Source organism: Salarias fasciatus, chromosome 20 (assembly GCF_902148845.1).
Source record: "Salarias fasciatus chromosome 20, fSalaFa1.1, whole genome shotgun sequence".
Lineage (NCBI taxonomy): Eukaryota > Metazoa > Chordata > Actinopteri > Blenniiformes > Blenniidae > Salarias > Salarias fasciatus.
The window spans coordinates 24,094,355-24,114,885 of NC_043764.1; the positions used below are offsets into that span (position 1 = coordinate 24,094,355).

General features: G+C 45.0%; 1 protein-coding gene across 3 annotated transcripts; it reads right to left on the reverse strand.

Moving 5' to 3' along the window:
* Nucleotides 1-544: 544 nt before the first annotated feature.
* On the reverse strand, nt 545-20,317 carry LOC115408086 (RNA-binding motif, single-stranded-interacting protein 2-like). Of its 3 annotated transcripts, none has more exons than XM_030118682.1 (14): nt 20,077-20,317; nt 11,985-12,178; nt 8,862-8,920; nt 7,927-8,018; nt 5,792-5,949; nt 5,449-5,528; nt 5,181-5,290; nt 5,043-5,089; nt 4,866-4,959; nt 4,672-4,722; nt 4,430-4,540; nt 3,978-4,058; nt 3,813-3,894; nt 545-3,558 (listed from the first exon to the last, which is right to left on the reverse strand). In XM_030118682.1, exons 1-13 carry the CDS (start codon nt 20,146-20,148, stop codon nt 3,817-3,819), a joined length of 1,227 nt encoding a protein of 408 aa, XP_029974542.1. In that variant the 5' UTR covers nt 20,149-20,317; the 3' UTR covers nt 545-3,558; nt 3,813-3,816. The 3 variants fall into 3 exon arrangements, with proteins under 3 accessions (XP_029974542.1, XP_029974541.1, XP_029974543.1); XM_030118681.1 differs by having other exon boundaries at nt 11,985-12,181; nt 20,077-20,313; XM_030118683.1 differs by lacking the exon at nt 4,672-4,722 and having other exon boundaries at nt 11,985-12,181; nt 20,077-20,315.
* Between the last annotated feature and the right edge of the window lie 214 nt (nt 20,318-20,531).

Here is a 20,531-nt window from a genome sequence, read left to right on the forward strand (position 1 = left end):
TATACAACCTGCAATGTAATATACTTTTTTTTTTGTAAGCAAAAAATGTTTTTCCTATCTATTTTATCTAGATCCAAGTCTGTTTTAGAAATTCTCATGTCTTGTGGCATCTGTTTGTTTTACCTCAACATCTGTTTGATATGAAACTGTCACGTTTGATATCTTGATAAAACATGAGAGAACCAACGAGTCGCGCTCTTATTTCAAACACATCCAAAGACAACTCACAGTGGAAAAAAAAACATTTATTTAAAAAAAAAAAGGCAAGTTCAAAATGAAAAGGTAAAGTTTAATAGCTGCAGGGATATTTTTTGTGTTTTCTTTTTTGGGGGCTTAGAAGGAAACAAAAGACCATGGCACAAACATGTGAGGAGAAGATGAGTTGAAACTGACACTGTTCATGACTTGATGACCTTCAGCTGGCAGGTGTTGAAATAATTAGCAGCATACATTGTTTAGACTGAATAAAGCCATTTTTCTTCAGTATTTTGGAGTCACAGAATGACAATGGAGCAGGAGATAGGTAGTGTGTTCAGGCTGTTCAGACGGAGCGACTCCGGTCAGAGGTCAGGTTCTACTGAGGAGCACTTCACAATCCCTTCCAGAGACATCTAAGGCATTTCTGTGAAGCTTGAGTCGAGTTTACAAGAGGAAAACTGCTTTTAGTACTCAGCACTGAGACAGTACAGCTGTCTATCCCACTTTATCATATTTAGATCTGTTCATACTCGCATCTGTAAGATCATGTGTGTGTGTGTGCGTGTGTGTGTGTGTGTGTGTGTGTGCAAGGACCTGTAAGAACCTGTTTTTCCCTGCTTTAATCGACCTCACACTGGACTCGCAGGTTAATTTTTTGCCCAGCGAGGTCCGACACTTCCCGTCAGCGTGCACTGCTGCAGTGCTACTTCAGCGTTATTAAAGCTGACTAGCTTAGAAGACACAGTGCAGGCCTGAAGGCAGGAGTGAGTCTGCCTGCCAGTCTAAAAAGAGGGGAAAAAAACCCACACTTACAAGTCCTCAGTACACACACGAACAAATCTCATTACAGACACACACTCTTTACACAGAGAACAGACAGCAGTGGATGGAACGGTGTATCACAACAACAAAACGAAACCAGAAAAGCTGAAGGTGTAAAAATGAAAGTTCTCTCCACATAAAAACTAAGACCAGTATTTTTCTCTCTCTCTCTCTCTCTCTCGGTACATTTCCTACAATAACATTAACAACCACATTTTGGTTTTTGAAACGGTTCCCTTTTAACGCAGCAGTTCAACCAACAAGAACAGAAAACAAAAAGAAAGGGCGAAAAGTGAGAGTCAGGTGAGCCAGAACTGTAGAGTCAACATAGTGAGGTGATCCATTGTCATTGTATGAGGTGTCTCTTGGATTCTTTGCAGTATTGCATTTATAAGGATAATAAATTAATTGCATAGAACATCAGAGCCTGGGGCGTGAATTCCGAGCGCTGGACGGACGAGTCAGAAGAAAGTGGACACAGTACCAGCTGTGAACGGCCACAGAGCGACTGGAGGCGCCTTACTGGACGCAAACTGAATCTACACCGCTGAAGCAGGATGAGGTAAGTTGAGGTTTGACTTCTGTAACAAAATATGTGAACCCAGAAAGGACAGGTGCGCCTCAGAAGAAGAGAAGCTCAATGTTTTGTTTTATCGTGATTCATCAGCGGGCTGCACAGTGATGCCAGAGGGTGGGACTCTTGTGTAGAAACTGCATGTTCTTCCTTTCTTACGGTCACTCAGATTTCCTCTCAGTCTAAAAACAAGCATTTGAAGATCATTGGTCACTATAAATTGCTGGAGTAGATTCCAGTAAACACTCATTCCCACCTCGGGGGTAACTTAAGAGAGAACATGCAAACTCCACACAGAAATTCCTCCCGCCGGGATTCGAACCGTGCGCCCACCACTACATTACACTTCACTGCACTCTTGAGATGCACCTGTAAATGTTTCACTGACCAGGAGTTAATAAAGTGCCAGTGTGTGTGTGTGTGTGTGTGTGTGTGTGTGTGTGTGTGTGTGTGTGTGTGTGTGTGTGTGTGTGTGTGTGTGAGACACAGACGGAACTGAAATATCTTTTGAGAAAAATCTTAAAGCCTCTTTGACGTCGACACTGAAACCAGAACAAGGTAGTTTTTTTTTTTCCCAACACAAACAATCTGAAAGAAAGCTGAAAATTCTCACTATCTGAAACACACAACACGCTATCAAAAATAAAATCAAAGCTTCTTTGAAAAATAGGATCAATCTTAAAAGTATTAAAACAATAAAAAAAAAAAAAACAGGAAAACTTTTAAATAACAAATGTAAAAAAAAAAAAAAAAAACCACGGATGTGAACGCAGAAATAGATGCAAACATGCAGCTGTGGCTTAATAATCCACCAAAATAGTGTTTTCTGAAGACAGCAGTTGATCTACGACGCTCCAATCTTCAACATCTTCTTCAGAAAATACTTTTTTTTGGGGATTGAGTAGAGAATTAGTGTTCCCTTTTAAAGAGAAGGGATATTAGAAAAAAAAAAACAGGCAACACATCTGTCGCCATGTTCAGACCATTTGGTATCATGTTATTGAAATAAATGAAGCATTTCTTCACTGGTTATTTAAAAAAAAAGAAGGAGAAGGAAGTCAAAAGGAAGCCTGAATAAATTTAAATGTGATTTACAGGCAGCTCCCGACAACATGTGATCCCTGTTCAACAACTTTGGATTTGGATGTGTGGAGCAGCTCAAAGTGAAACCACATTTTACAACCTTCTGCTAACAATAAACTGGAATGCTTTAAATCCATTTATCTCTGATCCGGAGCTCTGAAATCTGCCATCAATGACCGTCTCTTCTGTGTGATCTCCTGATTGTCTGAAGCTATTTTTTTTTTTGTTTTTTGTCGAGATTGTTGGAACTATAAATTATTTCAAGTGCCAAAGAGAAGTGAGAGCACTTCAGGAAAAAACAAAACAAAAAACAAGGTTTCACACTGATGAAGCTGCTGCTCCACGTCAGCACCGGATCCGTCCACAACACGAGTCGTGAGCTTTTTTTTTTTTTCAAACTAGAACACGTGAAGCTAGAAACACACCAAAACAAAGAGTTATGTACAAAAAGGCAGGTTCAGATGGAAAAAAAGAGCCTAATCTTACAAAGAAACATGAAAAAAACGAAAAACAAAGTGTTGAAATGTTCGTTTCCTGGTTTCAATCGAGCTCCCTGGAAGAGTGCTGGGAAATCAAAAGCATTCCATAAAACATGTAGTGTTTGTGTGACCTTTTCTCTGGACTGCTATCAAAATAGAAGCTCCTCGCTCAACTCCTGCGTCTCGCTCTGCCCGCCATCCGCCACGTCTGCTTGATCGGAGCAAAAGAGTCGGTTTTAAAACATGAGTTCATCATAGAAAATATCTTTTTGTGTGTTTGTTTGTTTTTTTGTTGTCCTTTTAGTGTGGAACAGTCCCATGGCCCTCCGAGGTGCAGAGTCTCTGTGGCGACTTCCAGCACCGTGGGAACCGCTGAGAGACGCGCCGGCTCCAGAGGAAGACCTGACACGAGAACAGAAGGTTAGAAACCACCGAAACTGGACACGACTGTGGAGAATTCACCACCGCAGAGCCCCACCTGGCAGGTACGACAGGTACAGGAGTGTGAAATAAATTTGTGTGCTAATCTAGAATAGTGAATGTAATAGATGAATATGTGTGGAAATATTCACTTTGCTGATTGCGAAGCAATTTGTCGTGTAAAAATACCAATTCCAGTAAAATGTTCCCAGCACACCAGAAACGCCGGGACCCACCTGTTCACTTGTTATGCTGGTAGGAGTAGGTTGTGTGATCTGTGGGCGTCTCGATGGCAACAGGTTGTTGGACGGCACTTTCCTGAGAGAGAGGCGGCAGAGGTTAAAACTCACGGCCGGCGTTTCAAACCTGCTCCGTAGGGGGACAAACCGGACGCGGTTTACCTCGACTGAGATGTTGGTGGCAGGCACTTGGGTGTACTGGGGTATGTAGGTCCCCTGCATAGATGTGTTTGCAGGCATGTACTGCAGAGCGGGGCAGAGAAGAGGGGGAAAATCATTCGACATGACAGCTGCACTGGCGAAGAAAGCTGCATTAAAGAAGAGTTATGGGTTAAATTACACCTGTCTCAATGAGTTTGAGTGACAACTGCAGCTCAAAGGGGACTCCTCACACACTCCTCACACACTCCTCATTGACTCAATTTGCCCCAATAAGGTCTACTCAAAATTACATGAGGATTTTCCAAATCTTTCGGGAGACAGGATCTCCACAATAACTCAGAAGAGATTAGGATCATTTCTCTGAGTTGTAAGTCACAGGAGTGAGAGGTCTGGGAGACATTAAGGCCTGTGGGGATTTTCAGGAGAAGATAAATGGTCCTGACTGGTCTTACTGTGCCACTGCTGCCCATGGAGAGGTGGCTGAGCTGCTGCGTCAGGGGCCCCATCATGGAGGTGGGCTGGATGGACATGGTGTGGTCCATTCCCGGCGTCAGGACGGCTCCCTGCGATGAAAAACGGCGTTAGCGTGCGTCGCTGGGAGAAAAGCGCCGTTCTTAAAGCGGGAGGGTGACAGAACTGAACCGCGGCGAACACAGGAGGAAAGACCAACCAGTTTAAGATTCAAGATACTAACTGTAGGCGGCATTATGTATGACTGGTGATGTATCCAGGACGGGTTGTGTACCTGAAGGGGCGAGACACACACACACACACACACACACACACACACACACACACACACACACACCAATAAAACAAAGACTCCCGAATCGATTGGAAAAGCTGAGCTGTTGGATTCAGCCGCCCTGTTTGTGTTTTTTCTGATACCTGATAGGTGGACATGGGGGAATGCATGTACGGGGAGAGGGAGGTCGGCCCCATCATTCGACTGGGTGTGATGCTGTAGGGAGAGGAGTAGAACCTGCAGGAGGAGACACAAACACGCTGGCAGTGAGTCCACCCATCCAGGCGGCGCCAGACGCTGATGGGGATCGCTGTACGTACCCGTTCTGTAAGGCCGTGGTGGGGTCATAGGTCAGAGTCATTCCCCCCTGAGGAAAAGCACAGGCAGCATAAGTCCTGGAGACGGAGATCAGCCTTAAAGGAGCCACCAGACATGAAAAGTATCATAAATAAGCTCACAGTGTCTCCATCCCTGGCCCAGGGTCGGCCGTTCTGCAGATATTTTCCTTGGCTCTGACGCTTCTTCTGGCCTCCGTCAGCAAATTTACACAGCAGAGGCTCTGACGGCACTGAACCAGAGATTTTCCAAAGAATTAAAAAAAGAAAAAATACAAATTACAGCAGGGCTGCATGCAGGGTTGGATGCTTTTTGGATAATATCCTTGTATTGGACAGATGTGCTTTTAATATTTCAGTTTAAAGTTGAAAATGAAAAAACAGAACGAACCAGGAACTCCAGGTGGCGTCTTGATGTATTTTCCATTGAAATGTTGGATGATGGCCTCACATTTCTCTGTCGACTCCATCCTGTTGGGAAAAGTAACGCCCAAGGTCACATTTTATACACATATATCCCTCTTCCTCTGTCAGTTGCAGTTTTTTTCTGCTGTTTAGCGACAGCATCAATGCTGAAGACTCCTGCTTGAGCAGTGAGTTACTGACCAGGTTTGCCCACCAGAGGGCTCACCCACCATGGGAAATAAATACAAGTTGATGTTTGATCTCAGTATTAATGCCTGAGTTAGATTTTTTTATTTCTGGATAAACAGTTAATACTGAGCAGCCGGTACCTGGCGAAGCCGACCCCCCGGCTGGTTCCGTTGGCGTCTCGGAGGATGCGCGTGGAAATGGCCTGGCTGAAGGGCTTCAGCATGTTCTCCAGCTCCTGCTCGTCCATGGACAGCGGCAGGTTGGAGATGTACAGGTTGGTGGGGTCCTGCTCCTGTTGCTGAGCGGAGAGAAGAGGGGTGAGAGCGTGCAGACCTCTGTTTCCATGTGGCGGACCGACAGCTGCGGCATGTTGACAGGAGCCCTCCAGAAATCAGCAGCCATGAAAAAAAAGTCCGCCTGCGACGCCGAGAGGGAATTTACACGACCTTTTAGCAGGATGCATGTGATGTGAGGGATGTTTGGATGATGCACAGGACTTTGAGCAATTTACAAAAATAAAGAAAGGAGTTTAAAAACATCGGTGGACTTCACCTTGGCCTTGTGGGAGAAGTGAGCAGCGTATGAACACGCAGAGACATCTGCAGGGCTTTGATTCAGAGAGGTAGAAACTTCCCCATAAATAACGGCGGAGGAGCAAAAGAGGAGAGTGAATCCCACATCTGAGCCTCGTCTACTTTAATCCAACTGAATTTTTCTCTTTTCCCCTCTTCACACTCTTCTGTTCCATCACTCGTACGCTATTACCAGAGATGTAGGAAATAGGTCATTGAGCGAGAGACTGAAGAGGATGAAAGTGTGTGATTCAGGTAATGTGATATTAAAGCTTAATTACATTTCATGTGGCTCTCCATCCGCGCTACCTCTGGTAATGTCACATGTGAAATGTCACATTTTGGACAAAGACCTTGGGAGGCGGTCTGGGGAACATCCTGAAGCGCCGTCCCATCACCTCCTCACAAGACTAACGTTATCTTCCACTCTCTCATATCGCGGTAATAAAGCGGATGTCACAGTGGCGTTCTTGTGGTAATCCTGACCTTGAAAGCAGACGCAGCAGCTGGCCTGATAAAGCAGAGCAAATCTCAAATTTCAACGTGAAATTGTGGGAAACAAACTGACAGAAACTCTGTGAATTGCTTCAGTTTGACTTTTTTTTGCTTTTGAACCATTTCTGAGGCTTTTGACTGTCCCCCCTGTGCCCTCCTCAAATTCAATTTGAAAAACAGTATCTGGTAAGATAACCAATCTCCCTCCAACCATGATGCATATTCATTATCTCATAGTGCAGATGTGATTAAAAACCTGTAAATGCAGCGCAAGTTCATTTCCATGCCATGAATAATGCATGTGTAATCGCTGCGACCTGCGATGAAGGTGATTTCTCCTTCACCTTCCTCCTCTCCTCTTCATCCTCCGCGATGGTGCAGACGAGCAAGCGAGCCCCCGAAGAGCGGGGCAGAGAAGACCTGCCGAGGGTTTCGGCCGCGAGTGAGTCAGAATGAGTCAGAGAGAAATCTGACGCAGACACAAGCCCGGTTGTAAACCCGAGACGGAGGGAGCCGCGGAAATCGAGTTATTTCGCGAGCGAGAAGCCGTCTGAATGTCAGTGATCCAGCTTAACGAAGAGATCAGCTTTCCCAGGGTGTCGGTGGCGTGCGCGTCCGCGAGCGCGCGTCATAATCCGGTTGAGGCAAGGCTGGTGAAGCGAGTGTGCGATTGTTTAGCGTGTCGGTGTGTGTGTGTGTGTGTGTGTGTGTGTTGACAGGGCGGGAGGCTGGGCACAGTGCCCCGCTGACTGGGGAGCTGCTCAGACACTGAGTCAGATGCCACTGGGGAGAACAGACAGGCCCTTTGTGGAGGGAGCTCAGGGAGCAGGCTCCCTAAACGCCGTCACCACTGTGAACACACATGTACCTGTGTGCGTCTGTGGACTCTTGTTTGCGCGCAGAAATGTTCGGCAGTGTGCTGGAGGCCAGAAAGACACCTAATAAAGAATACACCCTGACACTGCAGCATGCAGCAAAACACGCCCGCACTGATGTACTAATAAACTGGAGGAGCGTAACAGGCTTAAACTCATAAACCATGGCTCATATAACAAAGGAGAGGAAAAAAAAAACAAAACAAAACAGAAAGAGAGAGAACTTTATAATCAGCCAATTTGCTGCAAGGTGAAAGAGTCGCTTTTAACTTTTTACCTTGAAAACACTCAAGCCGTCTGGATTAAACTGAAAGGATGGACCTCTCTCCTTACCTTGGCCATCTGAGCCTGCACGCCACCCGCCTTCAGCGCCGTCACCGCCTTCTGAGCCGAGGCCGGACTGTCAAAGTCAACAAAGCCGTAGCCTGCGGCCACCAAAACATACAATGAGTGATACAAGTTACAGTGAGAAGCAAAACTAACCTGAGCAATAAAACACAGAGAGGCTTCACAGAAGTGAAAAGAGGTGACACAGCCTTCTTTTTTTCTTTTACTATGATAAACTGTTGACCTGAACTATTCCAAAACAACATCAGTGGCCGATTTGTGATTCCGACTAGTCTCACGGTGCATTAACATACGAATTCCCAGCGCTGCATCTCCTGCTCCCATGATAATATCGACTGTGAAAGAAAATACTTTGAACTCATTGTTTCACACATTACACACCTGTTCAGAAGGTGCAGTGTGAACTTTAACACAACGTACACGGCAGAGAGCCGAAAGCGAGCAGCTGTATTGGGGTGAGTTTTATCAGGAAACTGCTGAACCCTTATGAGTGCGGTGTTTTTGCAGCAGAGATGAGAGACTGCAGCCGGAACACCCACCGAGGAGAGTGACCGTTAGTTAATACATGATCCACTGAGAGGACACTCAGTTACTGAGAAATGGCTCTGTGAAAACAAAGCGTTCAATCTGACAGAAAAACACGTCCAAGAACAGGGTTCTTTATCTCGTTTTCTCAGGTGAAACGTGCAGTTAAGTTTTTTTTCTATTCATTTTTGTTTTGTAACAACTGGTTCAGGGTCACGGCTGCAAGGTTAGGAATATAAAGAAGGCAGCTGTTAAAAAAAAAAAACCTTCCACCTTCTATAATGAGTTTCAATAACATTCTTTTCAAGACTTTAAGAAAGCTGAATCTCAATAGTAAACCGTCTCAAACAACTATCCACAATTTCTAAGAACAGTGACGAATTTAATAATCTCACCTTTGCATTTATTGGTCGTTTTGTCCAAGATAGCTTTGGTGGATACGATCTTTCCGTACCTGAAAAAAAAAAAAAAGTGGGTTACACACCATGACCGCTCGCTGGAAATTATGGATTAGAATTGCAATATTGCCGAGGCAGGAGATCGGCCTGTTAGGTTAATACACACGTGCGTCACGATGATTAAATTGTAAGTCACCTGACATTTTCAGCGCAGTGACACTGAATACAATTTCACAATCGAGTCATAACTCATACAGATAGGCAAATCTTTAGTGAGTGCGTGTGTGCGTGTGTGTGTGTGTGTGAGAGAGAGGAGGGGTTGGTAAATTAAATGAAATAAGAGTAATGTCCTGTGGGTTTCTGCATGCTACAAGAACTATAGATTTCCCATATCTTATTCAATCCGGCTCACACAGGAATGTCAATAGGGATCAAACCTCCAGGGAAATCCAACATGATGTGACAATTTGGTAAAGATGAAGGCCCCTGCTGCATTTTTACATCTCTTTCCAATGTGCTACCAATACGAAAATGCAACATTATTGACTGGGATGTTCCCGCTGCGGGTGTGTGGAATAGTGGCTGACTTGGGCGAACGGCTGGGTGCAGCAGCTCTATCGGTTCCCATCTCTCCAGGCATGTGCATGCAGTGTAATCTGATATGCCTCTCCTTGGCTGTCCTGTCCAACGCTGGCTCCAAGCCACACTCTCATTCTACTAACCAGCTTCTCCCCAGTCAGCCCTCCTCCCCCGACGCCGGGTCTTAGTGCCCGTCCGTCCGCAGAGCAGAGCAACGCTCCTGCAGCGCGGCTCATCTGGCAAGGCGACGCAACTTTAACCACACATGGTTTTTTTAAAGTGAGGATTAGAAGATGACCTGATAAAATTCTTATGTGACAGTTTAAGACTTTTAACTGGTGCCCTTTAAACTCCAAGCAACCCCAGAAGGAGGCAGCCTAAGACATTAAAGTGATTTCCACACTACAAATGCACATTTTTGAACATACTCTACCTTATTAAGTATCGACCACGTGTCAAATCTTTATACAAAGCGATGGAGAGCCAATCAATCTCCCATTTAGTGCTGAAAGTTCAGTTTTCATTTCAAATGTTGAGCATAAACTTTACTACAATATTATTCAATCAGGTTACTGTGGCTTGAGAAACAATAAAATGTCTACTTTTTCTCTTTTAACTCACTTTAAAGCAGTTCGGGTCATTTTGTCATAAACATGCCCAAGTCAACACAGAAACACTGCCATACACTATAGAATATCCAAATTTACTCTCACCCTCATCCGGTGTTGTTTAACTGCAGTTCTGTTGTATTATGCATTTCCGCCCCTATATGACATTACTATTTAATGGTGCATTTGTGATTCTAAGCCTTAAGATGCCACCAGCTCGACTTGCGGGTGAGCCATCATTGTCGTTTGCGCTGCACACTGCTCCAGTGGGTGGATGGCGATCCCAGCAGTCGTCTGCGACTTCAGATTGTAGCCGGTGTTTAAGCTGTGAGCCCTGCTGGACGCGCACGACTTGCTGGAGTTATTAAATTGCGGCTCGGAGGTCTCGGCCTTCAAGACGCAGGGTGAAAAGGAGCGAATGGAGACTCAGCCATGTGTGAGCGAGCGCAGCATGCACGGTCCGGCCCAGCGTCCATCCATGGTCAGCCATCAGAGACGGGCCGGGGCAGGAACCAGAGCGGCAACGAGGCACCCAGGGAGACAACTGCAGGGGCCGGAGATGGAGGACCAACCCCCATCCCCTCCTCTCATCCCGCACTCAGTACACACTACGTTTCAGAGCTCGCATACAACAATTCTAAGTGTGGGGGAGGGGAGCGCTGCCAGCGCCGCGTCCTAATGGTATGCACACATTTACTGTTCAAACTTGAGTCGGGTAAGTTGGATTGGCTCCACGAGTTGTTTTCCTGCTGATTTACGCCCACATATACAAGCCGTTTCCCCCCTAATAACTATTATTGGACACAGTTTCCTCCTTCGGTCGAGTTTAACCGAAAGTTATGTTGGTCTTAATGCGGCCTGCTAAAAGGCAAATTTCATGCCGTGATTTTATCTGCTCTGTAAAAGCAGAATTATGAGAACTACCCCCACAGAACACCACCTGATACACAAACCCTGAACTCCAGTCACTCCTCCCCCTCTGACTCTCTCCATCCTACCCCCCCACCAATGCCATTGCCCTTGTTTGTCTTTCCCTTTCCCCTGGGTTCGCCGTTTCCTGTAGGGTTGGGCAGCCTCATGTGAGCCATATCTTCCAGACAGCTGTAAAATAGCAGGCCTCACCCGCCCTCGCTCCCTTATTCAATCTCTCCAGCCCCCTTCTCTCTCCCGCCGCTCTCTCGCTCCTCTCCCCGGCTCCTCTGGTTCTCGTCACCGGGCTCCAGAATTCAATTAAGTAAAAGCGGATCATTCATCTCAGCCCTGCGTGTTTTGATGTCTTCCACTGAAGGCCTAACAAACATATCAGATGGATGGGACGATCCTGTCGTTTGATGTCTGCCTGCATGCTGCCCACAACCCGCTCTCGAAGCCTCACACTCATGCTGATGAGCAACATCGTGTGGTATTTATAGTGCAGGAAGTGAATCTGAGTTTGGATTGCGCAGTCTCATCGCCGTCTCACTGTATGATTAAAGGAAAATGCTTGCAGGAACAATAGGTGAAAGGCTTTAAACAGACTAAACTCAGCACCCTGTTGTTGGGACGTCTGTGTTTAATCATAACAAACTGAAACGTCTCCGTTTTCAGTCTGATCTCAGTGTTTTTTTTCCTGCCCGTAAAACCACTGCGTGACGTATTTTAAACACGCTCGGCTGAACATATATCTGCGTGGTGCATTTGAGGAATCCCTAATAAGGTGTCCTCCAGCATCCATGCGTATTTCAAGTGCGAGGAAGTCATCCATCTGCAATATTTGCCCATGTGGACAAGTAAAGCATTTAGCCTTTCATCCCGCCCGGCCATCACCCATCACTCCGCTCCATCATAATCTGCCGTGCTGCTGCACTGGGGTGCGCGCTGCCAGCGGACAGCCTCTCAGATTTATAGGCTGCGCGAGCAGACAGTCAAGCAATTGGTTTTTTGGGTGACTTACGGCTGACAGAGTTTAACCAGATCCTGGTCTGTGGTTCCAGGGTGGAGGCCACGGATGTAAAGGTTGGTTTTGCTCAGCTGCTCGCCTCCGCCGCCGCCGCTGCTGCTGCCGTTGCTGATGGTGGTGGCGCTGCTGTTGTTGGTGCTGTTGGGGCTTGGAGGAGCCATCTGATGGTTGGATGGGGACACATATGTCTGCTGAAGAACAAAAAGAAAGCACCGTCAGAGATTTAAATGCACGCCGAAGTGCTCTCAGGTGGCGGCGCTTGGACGCGTACACACTCATGAGGCCGCTAACAGGATCTGGACTAAAAAGAGCAATCCAATCAGACGAGGTCACAGAGATAGAGGCAGGATATCAATCACAGTTTACTGCTTAATCCGGTTTGATAGATCAGGTGAGACGAGATGAAATGAGATGGGCAATAAAAAAAGATTAATATTAGAAAAACATTCTTCTTCTGGAAAAGACAAATAAATCCAATCCCGTCAGGATAGATATCATGAAATTAATCCAAAGAGAACGAAAAAAAAAAGATTATAGAATTTACAACAAGCTGGATGTGCAGAACATAATCATACGCAGAACAAATGAAAACATTTACACACTTAAATGTGAGGTGTACACACTTCACTGTGTCTGAAAAAGCCTTTTAGCAGTGATGAGAATCACAGAAATCACCAACTACAAGGTTATAGAGACACTTCAAACATTTATCGTCAAATTAATCAAACAGAAATGTCCCTCCAAGCAGCCAGAAGCAATTCACATCCCTGAGCATGCACTGCTTAGGCTGTGGATGAATTAATGGTGGCCGTCCAAGTCAATGTTCACTATCAGTCAGCAGGAAAATACGGGATGACCCGGTCCTTTAGTGCTCTGACGTTCAGCAGTGTGTCTAACAGGCTAAACTGACGTCTCTGCAACAAAAGGATCGCAGCTGAAACTGGATAAATATATTATGAGACGAGCTGTCACTGGCTTGCTCAGCTGAGACATGAACGGAGCATGGAGAAGACACAATTTCTGATTCTGTAAATTATTGGTTCTGTGCCAAGCAAGCCAGTTTCCTGTAAAAATGTTGCAACAACTTGTTAAAATTGAAAAACTTCTGATTTCATGACAACTGTTTCTACATTTGACTGTATTTACAGAATTATCACTATCAGGGTGAGACACCCCCCCCACACACACACACACACACACACAAACAAACACACAAACATACACTTTAGCCGCTACACAGACTGTATGAGTCTGAACAATTTATAATTATTGAGCATTCCAGTTCAAAGTGGATATATAAAAATGCATATATTGGAAAGCATTTAGTAAGAAAGAAAGAAAGCATACAATAAAACTATGATTAGTTTCTTTTGTTGGGTGAGTTCCTCTTTTTTAAAGCATTAACAGGATTAAACTTCATTGAAATGACTGAGGCTGTGCAACTCAATACTGCTGTTTGAAGATCAGGAGATTTTATTTGGGCTTTCGATATATAAAGAAACAAGGACAGTAATTCTCAAAAAAAAAAAAAAAAAAAAAAAAAAAATATATATATATAATCCCAGATTTAATTTTTATAGCTGTGAAGTAAATACTTTCCTCATTTACAGGTTTCCCAGAAAGAATCTGTTAATTCTGAGATGAGTACTGATGTGACGTATCTTTGTCATGTTCTCAGATCTCTTCAGATTTACCATAATGCTGATGTGTCTGATTTAATTTCATGATCCTGCTCCTGTACTCTGTATTTGTCTGCAGGAGTGTGAAACGCAATGAGCATTTCACGCTCGCCATGGTGGCTTAATCTGCATGAAATTCACCAGCGCGTAATGTCATCATGATAAATCTTGAGCGCATGGTGTATGAGCATGTGCCCAAGTGAAGTCCATTCTGAATGTATCTGTTTTTTGAAAAATGATTTAATATAGCACACAAAATCAAACTGGCATGGGCGTTTTGATATCAGCTGTATTTGGCCTTGATGCTGTGGAGGAGGAGGAGGAGGGGGAGGAAGAGGAGGAGGAAGTGTTTGATTAGTGAGGGTCAGCAGGTCAGGTCACGGAGAACAATGGGATGGCTTGTCGCGGTACACAATTCACACAAAATTTGTTTTTAATCCATTACCAAGTAAGAGGCAGGCAGCTGAGAGAAACATGCTGTGATTTATGAGCTGGATTTCAGAATCATTTCAGCAGCTCACTGAGTCATCTCCTAAACAAAAGGTGTTTGTTTTCACTTCTACCTCCCTATATTCAAGTAAATTATAGTGAAAAGTCCATTTCTGTGAATTCCGAAGAGTCACAGTCATGCAATAAAAGCAGAGATCCAAAAAAAGCTTTGGTGTATCGGGGTTATGATTTGCCATGTGATGTGTCTAGTCTTTTTTTTTAATCTGATCATTCATGAGAGAATCTTACTCAGGAGATAGATCTATCTGTACATGGAAGGCTTTTTGCACAGAAATTCCACCACTCGGCCTCCAGTTTATCAAAAAAGTGAAAGAGGAAGACAGCTGGAGTGAAGCTGGTCGCGACCTGTCCATGTCTGAATGCTCTTTCCACTTAGTATTTCACCACAGGTTGACTATATCACCGATTCTCAACAGGGATGGGAATTGATAAGATGTTTTTGATTCCGATTCCATTTTTGCTTCAGCTTAACAATTCAGTGCTTTGACAATTCTCATTTGGAAAAATGCATGAGAAGGCATTCATTTAACATAAACAGTTACTAATATCAAACTCTATAATGAGACAAACGGCGCTAACTTTTACTTGCAGTATTAACAGCAGAGGACAGTCTCACGCTGACGAAAACTCCACATTCATTTCCTTTCTCATGAAATGTAACCAAACTGTGGAGCATTTTGTGCTGCTTGGACACCATGTTACCTGCTGGCTGCGCTGGAGAATGACCGTGCCACGCACGTTGTGTAACTCTTAAGAAATATGCCTGAAAAAAATATACATCTAACCTGGGAGTTTACAGTGAGAAAGCAGGAGGCCTTGGACAGCCCTCATAAACATGTCAAAAGTCATTCAATATGGCAGCAAATTTAGTGAGAGTCAAGAGATGTCCCCACTCTGCACACCGATAACTTATTTTTCTTGTCATGTGTACTCATGAGCATAAATAACAACGATCACTCTCACCACTTCAGTGAAATATACCTGCCACATGTCACCAGAAGGCTTTACAGCAACAGTCATAAAGAAAAGCTGGCAGTCCCAAAAGTTCTGTCGGACAGCAAACATGCATAAAAATTGTCCCTCCTGAGCTTCATATCTTTGTCCATTTAAATGATGCATGTGAAGAAGAGCTTGATTGTCTCTTTTCTGTACTCCAGATTGCTTGTTTGTTAATGTGAACTGGGAAATGGGAACCAGGAGGCAGGGGAAGATAAACCAATCCATCCGGATCCATCAACTCAGATGTTCCACAGCATTGCCCCAGTCTGACTGAAACAGGACTTTAAAAGTCCAACGACAGGCACAGATAATGTCACTGAAAGTCGATCTCCTCCTGCATGTATACAGCAATCGGACTGGATCAGGGCCAGGCAGGCTGCACATGTGCTGGAGCTCCACATCCCGAGCCAACATTAGAAAGCAAAGAGGAGCTCAAACAGAAGAAAGCAGCTGACTGAAAACTGTAAACGCCGCCCATTTTCAAGCCTCTGGGCTGCTAACTCGCTAGCCCGCTATCGACTATTGTTGTGATGTGTGATGGAGTAGGTCAACTGGAAATAATCTTTACTGACGAGCTGAAATAGTGCATATCGTCTCTTATGGTTGAGACAGGATTTCAACAGTAAATTGATCACAATACATGTATATAGACAGGTAGAAAGACAGTTAAAGGGCTTAGCTGCACATGAATGGTACTGAATTGTAATAGCATGAGCAGAAACGCTGCATATTAATCATAAACCCAGGGCAGCGGCAGTCACTGGCACCTTTTAAAATCGTGTTTTCATAACAAAATTCATGTGCTCTGCGTTTCAGTAATCTGCCTGCATCAGACAGAGTGAAGCTTGAGCTTTAGTGAAGCCACATGTAAGCAGAACTAGTAAAGGGTCATTACTCTAACAAAGTACATTTATCTAAAAACTGCTGCATACAGAATTACCATGATTTATTATTACTAATATTGATTGGTGCTAAGCAGGCATTTCCAGGCGTTTCTGTCTCCAGGATATGAAGAGTGTAGCCTGGCCTTTTATTCCTTCTTATATGTGTAAAATTAAAGCATCACTTCATATACTTCTGACGCGAGTAGCGGCATCTATCCTTCTTCTGCAGATTTTTTCTTTCACTACGTGTCCGCCTGAATTAAGTTTTGCATACTGATATGCGATCAGCCTTCAGAATCCAAGGTCTGTCTTCTTAGTCAAGCTGGGAAAAATCACAGAGTCCATTCATCTTCCCCTGCTCCTCTAATCTCCCTCTCTTCTTTAGCATCAATAGTACGCTGTTTGTTGTTCCACAATGGCAGCCTCTTCCTGCGCTTTCCCTGCTCTGCACTGTAGGCGGCCTGCACACAGTATCAGGGGGGATGCACCTGCAGAGGCTTGGGGAGATAGGATCTGACAGGGAAACCGAGCCCGGGCCCGAGCCGGGCTAGTGAGGCCTATCTAATTGGGATCTGAGCTTGTTAGCAGGAAGTGCTAATCCCTCTCATGTGCTCTCTAGTCAGAAGGTAGTGTCTCATTAAGACCGCTCTATTAGGCTCCTTCTGAGGAAAGGATGGCAGCGAGGCAGCTCCATTCCGACTCCCCATCTGCCCCAGCTCCAGGTGTTTAGCCACCCATGTAAGGTCATTTTACTGGGCAAACACCAGAGCGCGCACAAACGGACAGAAAATTTGTGCCGCTCTTTACCGGGGTCGCCACAGCGGATCATTTGATCTGCATGTTTGATTTGGCACCGGTTTATCAGTGAATTCCCTTCCTGATGCAACCAAGAGCGTTTTGTGTTCGCTGCCCCTTGTACACACACACACACACACCATGCAGCTCGTGAGGGGGTTAGTGAGAGTCCTTCAGTGAACATGACTGAGAATCACAAATCTAATTCTGCAGCCTGAAAGTCTGCATGTCCTCCGAGATAATCAGTGCCCAAAAGCTGACCTCCTCGCATGCCACTGATTTCCCTACTGCTTGTTGCTCTTCCCTCCACCAGGGCTCACGGATCTGTTTACACTCCTCCTTACGTTCATCGCAGTGTCGTCTCGGAGCATTCTTTGCATTCCTCCGCAATACACAAATGTTTGTGTTTCCCTCCTTGAAGCAGGATCGTGGGGGGCTCGTCTTGGCTTCAAGATTAGAATTAATTCATTTGAACTTCATTCCCCGAGGCATCTCATTTCTGTGAGAATCAACTCGCCGAGCGGCTACTAATTCACACGCGATCGTCAGATGAATTCTTCTGACGTTATATCACAGCTAATTAATTATTTTCATATAGAATATTGATGTTCTGCAGCCTGAAGCGGTGCATGCCGTCCTCACATCCCTGTTAGTGTCACTCCGAGCTGCAGAAAAATAAATCAGCACTTTATGGTAGCACTACAGTTGTGCGAGAAGCATAAGTGCAATAAGTGGGCGACAGCATGGCGCAGAGAGCGGCAGTGTGCTCCCGGCTGCAGCTGAAGACTGATGAGGTGATTACAGTTGGAGGGAGCAGAGGTGATGTCTGCAGGGAGTGCAGGTGACTCAAGGACTTTTTCATCCCAGAAAGAACAATGAGTGCTGAGAGCGGCAGGATGTGTGCATTTAAGTCTGGAGTATTAACAGAGATTTGCGACTGAATAAATGCTGCATCACGTAGATCCTCTCATTAGCTGCTACTGAGCAGGAAGAGTCAAGTCTCACAGAATCCAAACTTCTGGGCCTATCAGGTTTTCCATTTGACGCAAGGAGGAAGGAAAACCACAACGCTAATGGTGAAAAGAATTAGACAAGTTTGACTTTGTGCTAAAGCTGAACAACATGACGTGAACGTGCTGTTGAGCATTTTAATATAATTTGCAATAAATGCAAAACCTGAAGTATTCTGGGATTTGTTCTTCCAAACAATAAAATTGTTATTTATAGTCACTTTCGGGCCACTGGCTTCTGTCAAAATAAGTACAAATCTGTGAAATGCACAGTTTAAAATCGATCAATATTATTTACACTTACTTTTCTACATATAAAACTGCTGTTTGGGTTGAGGAAAGCATGAATGCAGACTCCATTAAAACATAATTTACTCAAGTTCAGTCATTCGTTGATCATCAATGAAATTTTCTTTGCTTAGCATTAAAATGCAATTATCTCAGTGCTGTAAGAGTGAAGTGACTGTTTCGATGATGCACAATTCTCTGCTTTCGAAATATATCACATGTTGTAAAGCAGAGATCAACACCTTACCTGTTTGTTCAAGGGAACCTTAAAAGGCACAGTGGAAAAGATCATAGCTTTAGAAACACAGTCGCTTTCGATTAAATTCCCGGAGCTGCATGCAAACAAAAAGAAATGCAAAAAAATCTGTGCAAGGTGGGAAAATTCAAAAGCTGAAGAAGTGAGAAAAAGCTCCGACTCCCTGTGGCTCAAAGGTGAAACCTTTAGGTCTCTTCCTTTGCCTGACTCGATCCAGTTTGAGCCAAAAGCTTTAAAAGTCTGTTTCCAACTGAAATCAAGGTATGTGAAACACACCAGGGAGAAAGAAAAACTGAGGGAGTTAATAGAAAGCAGAAGAAAGAGGAGGAGGGGGGGGGGGGTCTAATCCCTTTCTTTTCTCCGCCCTTTTTCTCGTAGTAAATGACACAGACCAGAGGTTACCACTTGACACTGGATTTACAAGTCACCCCTCTGCATGACTTTGGCGCTCTCACAATGTGAACTGTGATTTTTTTTCCCTCTTTCTTTCTTTCATTGTGAGCGCACACGTCTTCTTCCAAGAAACAGGTTTGAGTCTGGAGAGCCTCCCTTGAAATGAGCACATTGTCTGAATTCAGGATTCCAGGAATTCCAGGTCATTAATCTAAGCAATCTGAATTCCTTCCAGCTGTGAAGCGGGAAGGGGTGATGACACAGGGAAGGAGAGATGTGTTGGATTTCTGAGCTGCTGATAGCAAGGCACAAGTAATAATCTGCACATATGAATGCCACTGAAAGCAATCAGCACAAAAAAGAAGAAGAAAAAAACCACTATCAGGCCTTCATCAGGTCCTATCACTGATGTCCAGGTGCATCAATAGATGAGAAAAGATTACAACTGGAAACAATCAGCACACGAAAACTCAAAATCTTTTACCTGGAGGATAGCCTTATGTAATCCCATTACTTCTACATATATCTGAATTTGAAAAATAGAGGCTGGAAGGAAACGTGTTTGAAAAGAAAAACCAATGAATTATTCATTCCAGTGATCAAAATGATCCAAAACACACCTTGGATTTCGTTACACTTCGGTGTTATTATGTAGTTTATCATTTATAATACGTACATGTTTCTAGGTATCTGTAACTTTCCTCTTTCCAGAGAATCCTGAGCCCCTCTGAGTAATCATTAGTGAGAATAGAGGGGTGGGGCATATCGGTACGCGTAAAAGAGGAAAAAAACTTTGCTAACTTGTGGTCAATTCAATAAAAACACCCTTTCAGTAAAGCTCATGTTCATTCACCCCTGAACTATCCTCACCAAAGTCGAATATATTGAGGATTTGGTGGCTCATTTGCAGCTTTACGCGCTGCTCCGGTCCAGGAGTCCGCGGCGCCGCGCAGGCTCCGTGCAGGAAGCGCCGCGACCGTCCGTCCGCCTCGGAACGAACCCCGGCGAACAACACGGCCGGTAATCCACAGGCGGCAATGTAACGGGCTCCGTTTCTGTACTTCACAACACAGAACACAACACGCCGACGGCAAACGCTCCCGCGGCGAGCGGGAGAGTTTCGGCTCCCCCCGTGATCCACTTTCAAGGACACTGCAGCTCAAAGAGCCGAGCGGCTCCAAACTGGAAGGAGACGCTCGGCGAGCATCGACCAATGACTTTACTTTCACAAAGACGGCGCAGAAGTGGAGAAGCCGCCGCGGCCGCGTTTACCTTTTTGCTGGGTTTGCCGGTGTATCCGTTGTAGGGGTTGAATCCTGTCCTTGTGGGCACGGAGAGCAGCATTTTTTTTTAATTATTATTTTTTTATTTTTTTAGTCCCCGGCTTGCCGTGTCCGGAGGAGCGGGGAGCGCAGCGCGCGGAGCCGAGGCAGTCAGCTGACGTCAGCCGGGGGAAGTGAGCCACGAGCGGCGGTGTGATTGGAGCCGCTCTGATCCACTGCAAACACCGCACTGTATGGCTGTCCGGGGGGAATGCCGCCGCCGGTAACGCGTTACTGTAACGCGGCGCCAACAGAGTCCCCGACGTGGGAGTAGTAGCAGCTCGGCTATAATCAGCCCACTGAACTTTATCTGACTCCCCTCCTGACTTTTGTGCGTAAAAACTGTTGCAGAGCTGCTGTCTCTCTGTGTTCAGTTTATAACTCTGGGTTATTGACCCATAATGT